This window comes from Protopterus annectens, chromosome 5.part0, assembly GCF_019279795.1.
Source record: "Protopterus annectens isolate FY-2018-M chromosome 5.part0, PAN1.0, whole genome shotgun sequence".
NCBI classification, from domain to species: domain Eukaryota; kingdom Metazoa; phylum Chordata; order Ceratodontiformes; family Protopteridae; genus Protopterus; species Protopterus annectens.
The window spans coordinates 1,174,098,627-1,174,111,480 of NC_056735.1; the positions used below are offsets into that span (position 1 = coordinate 1,174,098,627).

At 38.0% G+C, this 12,854-nt stretch overlaps 1 protein-coding gene across 3 annotated transcripts in view; it reads left to right on the top strand.

Moving 5' to 3' along the window:
* PLS1 (plastin 1) overlaps positions 1-12,854 on the top strand; it is an 824,936-nt gene that overhangs the window by 521,285 nt on the left and 290,797 nt on the right. For all 3 annotated transcript variants that reach the window (XM_044071020.1, XM_044071019.1, XM_044071021.1), the window contains exon 4: positions 3,482-3,611. In XM_044071020.1, coding sequence (XP_043926955.1) covers positions 3,482-3,611 — 130 coding nt within the window. The remainder of the gene's footprint in view (positions 1-3,481; positions 3,612-12,854) is intronic.

The window sequence follows — 12,854 nt, forward strand, 5'->3', positions numbered from 1 at the left end:
GAGGTCAAAGCTAATGTTACAATGCTTACCTTGTTCTAATCAATTTTGACACCAGCTATTTGTTCAGGACAGGCTATCTTGGAGGATTTTAGTGTCCTCTGGAGAGCATATGATGGCACCAAGTTTTCAGTCATGCGCAGACTTGGTCAGCCATAAACCCTTAACATTATCTTTGACCTCTAAGAATAAGTGCCAAAGAGGAGTGGCTGGAGGACTGAATCCTGGGGTACATTGATAATGGTAGGTCTCTAGGAGACTTGCTCTTTTTCTGGATCTTTGATCTTTATTTAATTCTGATAATTCAGTAGGGAGCCCTAAAATTAAATGCCACAAAGTATATAATTGTATCCTTTGATAAGCATTAATCCATTTGTAACCATCACATTGACAACAGATCTCAGAAAATCAATCCCATAGTTAGGGATTTGGAAACCTATGTGGACAATGAACTGCCCTGTGATCAGCATGTATTCACTGCTGAACTTCTTTTTCATTGCAAAATGTAATGTTTCACATGCAGATTCATGTAAATGAGCATTCCACAGTGCTGTGCACTGATTAGAGCAAACATTGAGTATAATTCCCCTTTCAGCGTGTACCTGTACAAATACCTGTCATACCTGGAATAACCGCCACACGTTCTCATTAAAAAGAGAATCAAGCCTTGTCCGCCTTCTCCGTGTCACACAGGTTACTGACAGGCAACCTCTACTTTGTTCCTAGAGCTTCAGCAGACCCTGTCCTGTCACCGATCTACTTTACAAGCTCAAAGTTTCAAAACTTCGAACTGCAGGTGGTTGAGACCATAAGACTGAAGTACCGAAACTGTAATTAAAAAAAAAATAAATAAAAACAAAAAAATTAATTTTTTTACATTTTTGCAGGGAGGGAGCCCCCCTGCACCCCCCACACCCCCTGCTAAATAAATATACCAACTCCAAGATTGCACTACAGTGAGGAAAATGGCAAATTTCCCATTCCATGCTGTACGGTGATATCCATTCAAAATGTTCGAAGTTTCAAAACTTCAATCTTATGGTCTTGACCATTTGCACTTTGAAGTTTTGAAACTTAGAGCTTGTGAAAGGTATCTCCTGTCACACCTGTTATACATTCACAAATTCAGTGATATCATAAAAACCAGTTAAAGGGATCTCAGTCACTTTTACAAATCAAATAGAACATGTTGGATGGAGACGTATGTATCACAGAGAATATCTCTACAATGGAATCATCTTCTACGCCACATAAAGCAAAGTACTTTTCTTACTCTATTCAAATGCAATTTGGATGAATGTATGGGTTACCACAAATTAGCACCCCTGTCCTCATGGATAGGGAAAACATGTTAATGTCTCAACATATCCTTGTCCAGCCGGTCTCTGGGTTATTCATATGCAAAACATAAGGATTAAAAACTACCATGGGAATGTAAGGCTAGACTTCTTAAGATCCTCATAGATCAATAGCCTGGTAACTACTTATGGACCTGTAGTTCTGGTTGTGTGGGTCTGTATGCCTGTGTATGCTAAGATGGATTTTGTGTGTGTGTGTGTGTGTGTGTGTGTGTGTGTGTGTGTGTGTGTGTGTGTGTGTGTGTGTGTGTGTGTGTGTGTGTGTGAGTGTGTGTGTGTCTCTCGGTTGTACTGTATGTACCTGCAATACTTACTTGCACATGATAGTAGAGCTCTCAGCTGAGATGTTTATAGTTATGCAAATGGTATTCTAATGTATTCCAGGGTCGTGCGTTTTGTGCATAACTATGAACCACATTAAATCAGAGAAAAGTAACTCACCGAACAGGGCAAGTCAAACTTCTATGTAGCACGACTATGAATTCCAGGGATAGACTTGACACACTTACATGCGAATACACACACACACATGCACAAGCACACGCAAACACACATGTGCACACATCTATATCTATCTACTCATATATATATATATATATGTATATATATATATATATATATATATATATATATATATATATATATATATATATATATATATATATATATATATATATATATATATATATATATATGTATATATATATATATATATATATATATATATATATATATATATATATATATATATATATATATAGATTCCCTTCACAAGCTGAAAGTTTCAAAACTTTGAACTACAAATGGTCTAGACCATAAAATCGAAGTTTTGAAACTTCAAATATTTTTGAATGGAGGTCGATGTACTAGGAGGAACTGGAAATTTATCATTTTCCTTACTGTAGTGCGATCTCGGAGTTGGTATATTTATTTAGCAGGTGGTGTAGGGGTGCAGGGGCACAAGTGTGTAAAAATTTTTGGGGGTTTTATTTATTTGTTTCATTTTTTTGTTACAATTTTGAAGTTTCAAAACTTTAATCTTATGGTCTCAACCAATTACAATTCAAAGTTCTGAAACTTCAAGCAAAGTAGATCCATATATACATATATGCATTTTATTGTTCATGTTAGCCCTAGAAGGTCTCTGGCCTATCTTTAGGGTATCACCGCAGTTATATTCATATCAACAGGGGAAATTTGGCAATGGCACCAGGCAATTTTCCATACTCTATTCAATAAGTGCTCTTGGAAAATTTGTCTATCTGAGCTAGTATCAGCTCAGGCAGATTGGACATCAGTTTAGTGTCTCATCTAAAGGATGGCACACTTAGCACACATTTTGTAACACCCTTATACTGCACTGCAGTGACAACAATGGAAAATGAAATTAGGCACCTATTGTGGGATTAAAACTCACAGTGTTTTGATCTTTTAGTACCAGAGGCAAGTGTGCTACAATTAGCCACTGTATATTTAGCTGAATATCATGGTTTGGACTTTGTCACAGACCATTTAAAGGGCATGTTATTATTGCATTATTATGCATCTTATCATATGTTTTATTTAACATTGTTTACTGAGAAAGTCTGACTGGGATAGAGCCCATTTTCAGTGGAGACCTGGGGAGAAGCTGTCCAGATGCACATCTTTGGAATGTGGGAGAAAATTGGAGCACCTGGAGGAAACCCACACAAATGCATGGAGGACATGCAGACTCCTTACAGAAGGCAAACTAGCTGAAAATCGAATTGGAGATCCTCTTGCTTTGAAGCAACAATGTTAACTGCTGCACCACTGAGTCATTTCCTTTACTTGCCTTATAATTCTGGTGGGGTATCGAATGTAGACCTCATTAAACCAGTAGCTGATGCTTTTTGTAACTGCATGTTTTATGTCTAAATTATGCACCCCTTTACTGCAGTGCTCATGTAAGTCAATGAGAGCCTAGCAGACGTAGCAAGTTAAGAAATCAAATTACTACATAATTAAAGCAAATCAAAATTAAGTTGTAATTAAATTTTAGGAAATAAAATTGCTTAAATCCCTGGAGATACGTGCAAAGAAACTGTTGACTTTGTACACACTAAGGAATATAAAAGCAGATAATCTATTTCATGTTTTGCCAGGTCATCCAGGAACTGAAAAGCAATGACATTAGCAAAATGTTCCGAAAGGCGATCAATAAGAGAATGGGAATCACTGCGATTGGCGGGACATCAGAGATTTCCAGTGAAGGAACCCAGCACTCCTACTCAGGTACAAAATGTGCTGCTCTGCTTATTTCTCAGTATCATGAATTTGATGCTTAAGCACTGCATAAAAAGCAAAGCTGATATATGTATCTGGCTAACAAACACATGCAGATGTAATTAGTATACAAAGGGAAAACACGAGCTGGAATAATAAAGCTTTTTTTTGATTACTAAAAGGAGAGCAGGCAAAGCATTCATACAAAATAAACAAAACAACTGTCACAATGACAGCTGAACTGTGACTCACGGTTTATTTTGCCATCATATTCAAATCGTAACTATTTTTTCTGACAAAGAAGAAGTGTTGAAATATGAAGATTAGTGGTAGAGTTGCTGTCATCTCTGTATAGCAACTGCTGAATACACTTATTGGATCAGAATCCATTAGTACAAACATCCTGAACTTAGAGCAGTGTGAGCACAGCACAGCAACTGCTTTGTCTTTCTCATTGGGACAAGTGAATGACATGATAACCAGGGCTGATGTTCCTTGGCCTAGCAAATCCTATTGTCCTGAGGTCATGAACTGTATTTTCCCATTTCATGCTCCTTTCACTTATTTAGTTCCACTGCATATTTCAGCCCCAAATATGCCTACTGGCCTTTCTTATATACACATAAAAGCTGGTGTGAACACTACAGTGTTAAGAACACTGTGCAGATTCACACACAGCACTGACAGGTGCATAACAGTAATATGCTCACTGCTCTACTATGTAAATATGTATTGCACTGATATGTACGCAGCATTAATGTGTGCATTGCATTGATTTTTACATATGATACATGACTGTATACACTGCACTGAAATATACTAAGCACTCATGTGCACACTCTACTGATATATACCCAGCACTCATACATACATTCATTTACTGATGAATGCGCAGTACAGTTCATAACATCGATGTGCACACTGTATTTGATACATATGTTGTATTGATATGTATCCTGCACTGATTTTTATGCTGCACTGATGTGTACCTTACATACAAACATATATATATATATATGTATATATATATATATATATATATATATATATATATATATATATATATATATAAAGTTTATTTAACATTTGTTTACCGTGAAAGTCCGACTTGGAACAAAGCCAATTTTCAATGGAGACCAAGAGAGAGAAATGCACCAGATGCATGTCTATACAACATGGGAGGAAATTGGGGCACCCAAAGAAAACCCACATGAACGCAGGGAGGATATGCAGACTCCACAAAGAAGACACCCCAGCTGAGAATCGGACTGGAGAACCTCTTGCTGTGAAGTGACAATACTACCGCTGCACCACTGCACTGTCCATAGATATATGGACATTACAGTGGTATATGTACTGCACTAGTACATACATAGCACTAATATGCACACTGCATTGACATGTGCATGTGCTGCAGTTATTTATGCAATACACTGACACATGCACAGCACTGATCTGTGCGCTGCACTGATATGTGCAATGCATTGACATATACATTGCAAGAGTGTATACACCAAACTGATATATAATTCACTGATGAGTACATTGCACTGATAATCACAATATAACAATGAATACACAGCAGTGATATGAATGCTATAGTGATATCTTCACTCCATTGGTATGTACATGTAGTGTAGTGATATGTACACTGTAACAATATGCACCCCATATTGTCACAAACATAATACTAATATGTTCACTGCACTGATGCATACATTCACTGATAAGTGCACTGCACTGAAACATAATTTACACTCTGATCAAATAGTAGTTTGAGGCAGCATGAAGTGGGACTTTTCCTCAACAATTGGAAAGGGTATTTTATAGTTGCTTATACATGTAACAATGAAATATGAATTAACTAGTTATTTCCTTTTCCTGTGGTAGTACAATCTCAGAATGGTAATATATAATTAGAAAAGTAAGGACATTTGGGGTGCTTCAGGGCTTTCTCCATGAAGAAACTGATTTATTTTAAATACTTCCATTTGCTAGTTAAACATGTTCTTAGTAAGAATGTTAAATGATCAGTTGTAGTTATCTACTGTAGAAACAAGCTAATAAAAAGTAACATGCAAACCCAACAACTCAGTGTGCCTCAGACCACTGGATGCTTCCCTTGGCTATCTTAATTGTATGAACTGCTGAAGAACTTTACCTGGGAGTCTTGGGTTTGATTCTTTGTATATTATGTCTTTCTGAATAAGGCTTGTAATTAAACCATTTCTCCTGAATTGTCCCTTCTTAGTTCATCTTAACCCATTAACAAATAAACAAATGTCACTCATCATGGGGCAACAAGAAAGATGTTAGTGATAATACATTCCAGTGGCCACAGCATAAAGAGCATGTCATGCAGAAGGTATTCATCTACATTTGATGTGATTTCTGAATCATTTTTGAAAAATATATATTATATGTTTTGAATTGTTATTCATTGACTCATTCTCAGGCACTGTAATATATCTGATCTTAACTGTATGTTTTATAATATATACTTTAATAGAGAAACACAGGCCATGGAGAAATGTCATGCCGGTTACTGCTGTTTAAACTCTACAGAAAAGACTGTCCCCAGACATACTGCTCAACCGTACCAAATTCCTCAGAATTTCCTGGTTTTGAGGCTACAATAATGGGATGCCACAAATTCCTGAATGGCCCCTTGAAATCACAATTTTTTTCATTATTTACCATTTTTAGTTAAGGCCAACGTCATCACGCATCACCAGCATATCCCACAATCGCGATGTCATTAACTTGCAGGGGTGTGCGTGATGATGTCAACATCATAGTACCTGAACCCTGACTCAGACAGCTTTAAAAAAATAAAGTTGTTTATGGCTGCAGGCCCACCCACCGTCACCAATATGTCTCTTTTGTCGAAAACACGTTGTCATTTTTTTTCCATTTAAACCAAATTTCCCTGCTGGCTTCCTCTGATCTGATGAGGTTGTAGGGGATTTGGAATGGCTTATGTAGGACTGTGAGGTCACTGCAACCCCAGGGAATTTACTGGAGGAAGGAGACTGCTCCTAATGCAGGGTGGCTTTGCATGCAGAAGGATGCTGTTTATACTGAATCAGGCAAAAGGTAATTGCTGTCTGTTGCCATCTCACTGACCTTGCAGTAGAGGCTGTGCATTTACTGACCTCGTCAGCATTATTTCTAGTCAATTTATATTTGTACAAATGACATTTTGACTTTTGGTGGGCAGCACCCTAAACACTGGATGCTTTGAGGTCACCGGTAGCTGAAAGGGAGCAGCTGCATTAGATGACTCTGTAGGGCTGTGAAAGTTGATGACAGACTGATGCTGAATTTCCTAACTGGAAATAACTGATATGGCGGAGCCAGCTAAATGCAGTACAAAAGTAACCTGCCGCTTCAGACCATTGAATGAAGCAGAGATTCTAAGGGGAGACAAGTTTATTCCTAAATTTAAAGGAAATGATACCGTTACTCTTGGGATAAGTGCACATTTCCTAGTGTATGATGTGCTGCATTTAAGGTGCAGAACAATGGAATAGCCCATTACAACTGTTGCATTTACTGTTGTTAGCCACATGGCCATTTCATGTGCTGAATCGATAACAAGTCTAGGTGTATTATTCAGTAACAGAACTGCACATTTGTGTCCACTTTTTATGTACTTCTATCTAGCAAAAACTTAAGTTTTGCTTTTTGAATATATGTATGGTGGTGGGATAAACACAAGTAAAGATGACAATTATTTGACTATTATTTGAAAATATTAGATCTGAACAGCTGGCCGTCAGTGCTTAGCAGTGAAATTTGCTTGCCATAAATTTTGAATGCATCCCAGTTATACAGGTCTGAGGTGCATTAAATGCTCAGAAGTGTACAGAAAAAAAACATATTTTATGAGGGACCGACCAAAAATATGATGCAAAAATCTGGACATTTGGAAATTCTGGATAACAGAGAATTACATGTGCTGTCTATTCCCAGATTTTCCCACATAGCTCAGTGTCATCTGCCCCTGATTTTAGCTCCTATTTTTGTCCTATCCTTCTTGAAATGTTTGATTTCACCAGTAAACCAATGAATATTACAGTCATGCCAGAAATTAGATGCTCATAACGTACTGTACAGAAAATGTATGTTGATGGTATCCCACGATTCCAATGGTTTGGGCAGGTTACATAATTATGTATACAAATGCATGTTAAGCAGCACCCTAAGTTTTGGCCAGTTGTACCTACTTTTCATGGGCCTTTGTCCAGATTTTTGATGTTTCCAGGTTAAGAGGTACTGTATCTCCTCAGATATGCGCTTCTTTACATAAATCACTTGCAGATGACCAGAACTCATGTGTACAGTACAAGTCACTTCTGTACCTCTTACCTACATGTCTAGGGTGAATAAAATACTTACTAAGCAAGGCATGCTATATAACATTACAATGACAGTTGCTAAACACATGAGTAATTATGTATTGTCTGAATGAAAAACTCTTGGATGCTGTGTAATTGTTTGTATACTACAGATATGCTCTGTTGCCTTTCTGCTTTGGGTACTATAATATTCTGTTCTTGGGGCTTCTGAATTTTTGACTTGACTCCATGACCCAGCTGCTAACTGGCTTTGCCAAAGAATTATGTTGGTTTTGCATTAATTGCATTGGCTTTCCATTAAACAGCATAGCAGCTGTGAAGCTCTGATCCTGGTGTACTTAGCCCTGCATTGCTTAGTCCCCCATCTACATGACTTGCTAAGCTGGTATTCACAGTCCTGCTCTCTGCTTTTGGCTTCTTGATCTAGTGGTGGTTCCAGGAGTGCTTTTGGAGAAGGTATTTGAGACGTTGCTCATTAGAGACCACATCTCTGAAATCTATTACCTGTCAGCTAAGGGAATCCATGATCTATTTCCTTGAGACATACTTATTCAAACCGACAAGTGACACATTTGTTCATCTTCTCCATTACCTGTTTATTGAAAAAAAAATGTTTATTTATGCTTAGTCATTTATGTTTTTGCATTTCTTTTGGTTTTGTTTTCTGTTGATTTGCTGTACAGTGCTTGGGTTCAAACACTTCAGTAAACATGAAATTGAAGCTATGAATGTATATAAGCATCATCTAAATCACTCTGGCTATAACATCAGTATGTAGATATAATATAAACAATCATAATAATTTTGAAACCATTTCCAGTATGACTGGCTGCATTTAGTTTCAGACTTCTCCATTTTAGCACTTGCCATCTCTCAGCACATAGACTTCAAATGGAATACTTTCGATACCCCAGTTTGTACCCAGAATGCCAGTTCACACACCCTAAACCTACCCGCCTACACAGCTTTAATGATGAAAAGAACTTTCTCAAAAATTAGTTCTGCAGCATGAAATATCACTTTATATATTACAAACCATTTCCTCTGCTTCTCTTTTAAAATGTGACTAACCATTTTACTTAGCCTTCATGTTGTTCATGTTTTGCTAAAAGATAAATATATTCACTTAGTCATTAGCCTCCATCCTCAGTTATAATTCTACATGCTAAATTAACATTTTTTTGTATTCATAGTATGCATCACAGGTAGATTTAAATATTGAACATATGTAGTAAAAACTGCTATACTCACTTGTGCTATCTGAAGTTGGAAAATAGATGTATTGAGAATGTCACTGCAGACTGTTTAGAAAGTCGCTTTATGAAATTATTTGGTTTATAAGAGTCAGCCCTGATACTAATCACAATCTAATCTTATTTAGTCATTCATTTATTCATTCATTCCTTCAGTGCTACAGGAGAGCCAACGCTGCCTATTCTAGCAATCAATGGGCATAAGACAAGGAACCTGTTCTGGATGAGATGCCAGTGCATGTCACCACACACGCCTTCATATGTACACCACATACACACACACACACACACACACACACACACACACACACACACACACACACACACACACACACACACATACACACACTGTCTGTCTCTGTCTCACACATGCACACACAAACACACACACAGACACGTACACACACAGACACACACACACACACACACACACACACACACACACACACACACACACACACACACACACACACACACACACACACACACTTGAATAATTTATAGGATTACCGATTCACCTACATACATTTGGGATGTGGGAGGATACTAGAGCACCTACTCACCCAGTGAAAACCTGAATGGACATACTATGGATTGTAGACTGTGCTCTGAAGACATTCCAACTGAATACTGAACTGGAGAGCCAAGTGCTTTGAGTTAAACAGCTAATCATTATTAAATAATTCTCACAAAAGTGAGGACTTCTTTCCCATTGGTAAGTTCCACTGATTTTCAAAAGGAATTTGATGCAGTACAGTGTTTATGGTATATAATTGAAAAACATGGATTTTCTCCAATCTTTATTACAGCTGTGAAAGTGATGTAGACCAATTGTATTACTTTCTGTATGAACAATTAACACAATATTGTTGCCCTTTTCTATCAGAAATTGTACTTCTCGTGTTTTTTTTGCGGATTGCAATATTTTGGGGAAGGGGCAAACTGGATGAGCTATGCGTTTGTCCTCAATAAGCCATACCCACTGATGAAAGCTATATGAAACATGCCATCACCAGTGTCATCATCATCATCATCATCATCACCATGGTCTAAACCATGTGTTTGTTTTATTTTATTAATCTTCTTAACTGGAGTAATGGACTGATCCACAGAGGGCACATTTCAGACAGAGCTCAGAGTACAAAATGTGCAAAATGTGAATATACCAAGCAAGATATAGAAAATAAAACATAAACTTAAGTCGCATAAGCATTTACATAAATAGAGTACCCTGGTGAGGCTCATGGTTGTAGCAAGCACAGCAGGATAGATCAGACTTCCCAAGATCCAACAACAGTCTCCAACAAATCCTGCGGGATCCCACTGTGTTCCAAAGCAAGTTGAAAGATATAATTCCTGCAATGTTTCCTCCTCCCAGGGGGCTCTTCCTGGAATACTTTGTATAGGAGGCAGCCTGGGAGCATCTTGACAAAGTGGCCAAACTACTTCAACTGACTCTGAACTAGACAGTCTGTCACTAACAGTGAATATGGTTACCCTGCAAAGGAACATTATCTCTGCTGCTTCCATCTGTAATCTCATCCTTATGGTTACTACTCAAAGCTCATGTCTGTAGATGAAGCAGGAAGCATGGACTGACATAAATTGAGAACTTCATCCTATGACATAGTTCTTGCTGCTGTACCAGCACTTTGGTACAATATCTACAGTACCATCACCACTGTACCAGTTCCATGATCCCTTCACCTATGAGCAGTACCCCAAGGTACTTCATCTGAGGTTTCTGCTCTCCTCCTACCTAGAGACAGAAATGTACTCTTTACTGTGAATTTTACTCCCACTGTTAACACAATGTAATATTTTTTTTACTACTAACAATCACGCAAATCCATACTATAGTTAAATAAGGAGTGTTAAATGGATGTTCTTCTTCTTTTGGCTTTTCCCGGTTAGGGGTCACCACAGCGGATCACCTGTCCGCTCATGATTGGCAGTGGAGTTTTACAGTGTCGAGTTGCCAGCCCGGCGCCCGACCTTCCACAGAAGGCACACACACACTCACACCTACGGCTAATTTAGAGTGTCCAATCCACCTGCAGCATGTCTTTGGGATGTGGGAGGAAACCGGAGCACCCAGAGGAAACCCATGCGACCACAGGGAGGACATGCAGACTCTGCACAGAAGGCACCCCAGCCGAGGATCGAACTGGAAAACCTCTTGCTGTAAGGGGACAATGCTAACCACTGCACCACCATTCTGTGTATGATTCAATGTGTAAAATTTAATAGTGAGGAACTTGCCTAAATTAAATGACCCATCAATCCTCACATCATGACACCTAACTTTGTATACTTTTCTAGACAGGTAATCATGACACCTGACTTTGTATACTTTTCTAGACAGGTATTTTGGTAACACACCTATAAGCTCAGTGGTCCATACTAAGCATATATCCACTGCAGCTGACACATACCAAATGCAGCAGATGTCTTCTGGACAATGCTGGTGTAGCTTATACAAGTTTTAGTTAGCATTAGGCACTCAGGATAACTTGTTTCAGTAAAATCACCAAAATACTTTTTATGTATTTGGCAAGGCAAATGTCTGGATAGATGCCTTCCTACAGGATTAGTTGCAGTAATGTGTTGTAAAAATATTTATCTTTAAATGGCTAATGGGAAAACTATCAGGCAATGGAATAGGATCTGAAGTGGTCACCAAACATCCAGAAGTTCTTCTGTATGTGTTGTAGTAACCACCTGCCTGTTAGACTCTGCATGGTCACCCTTCCATCCATCCTTGCATCCATCCAGTCATCAATTGGACATCCTCGTCATCTATCCATTTGTAGACATGGCCAAGGGCTAGGCCATTTATTCATCTAAAGGTGTTGGTGTGTTCATCCTTACATATATAGTGGGTGGGTCAGTAATTCTGTCTTCTTTGGAGAGTGAATTAGTTATTTTTCCATCTAGGCGGAATAATTTGATCAGTCATATATTTGTAAGCCTTGTTATGGTCATCACGTCCTTCATAAGTTGTTATTAGCATGTCATTAGCATGTCAAGACTGCTTTTGATTTTAATTTTCATGACAGTTATTTTTGGTGATGTGGTCACATAGTTTTGAAAGTGGTGAAAAATCTAAGTTATTCTTATTTTTTATATTTTGATTTTGCACAATGTGAAGGACACTATGAAGTCTTGAATGGAATTTTGAAATCCTCATAAATTAATGGTGTCATTTGTACAATATGGCTTTAGGTGTAGTAAATGGGAGCACATTTTCACAGTTACCAATTAAATGACTGATGTACTCATCTGACTGTATTGCAATAATGCTGCTGAGAATTGTTGAGATTCTGCTACTCCAGTCATGGTGTGACCACCATCTTGGCATGTTCTTTAGACTCTGTGCATCATCTCAGCTTTGATTTTTTCTTATATACTGACACATTCTTTGTTAGGTCTGTTGAGTCAGCATGTGACATGGCTTACCGGACACTACTTTGGTCAGTAATATGGCAACTGCATAATGTAAATATAAAAAGTAGCAGTGAGCTGAATCCTGTAACATTCTTGTTTATGGGCCAGTTAAATTTCAAGATAATATTTTTGGTCTTGAATTTCCTCATCCATTTGACCAGCCAATGCTGGGCTAATTCCAGACCTCCAGA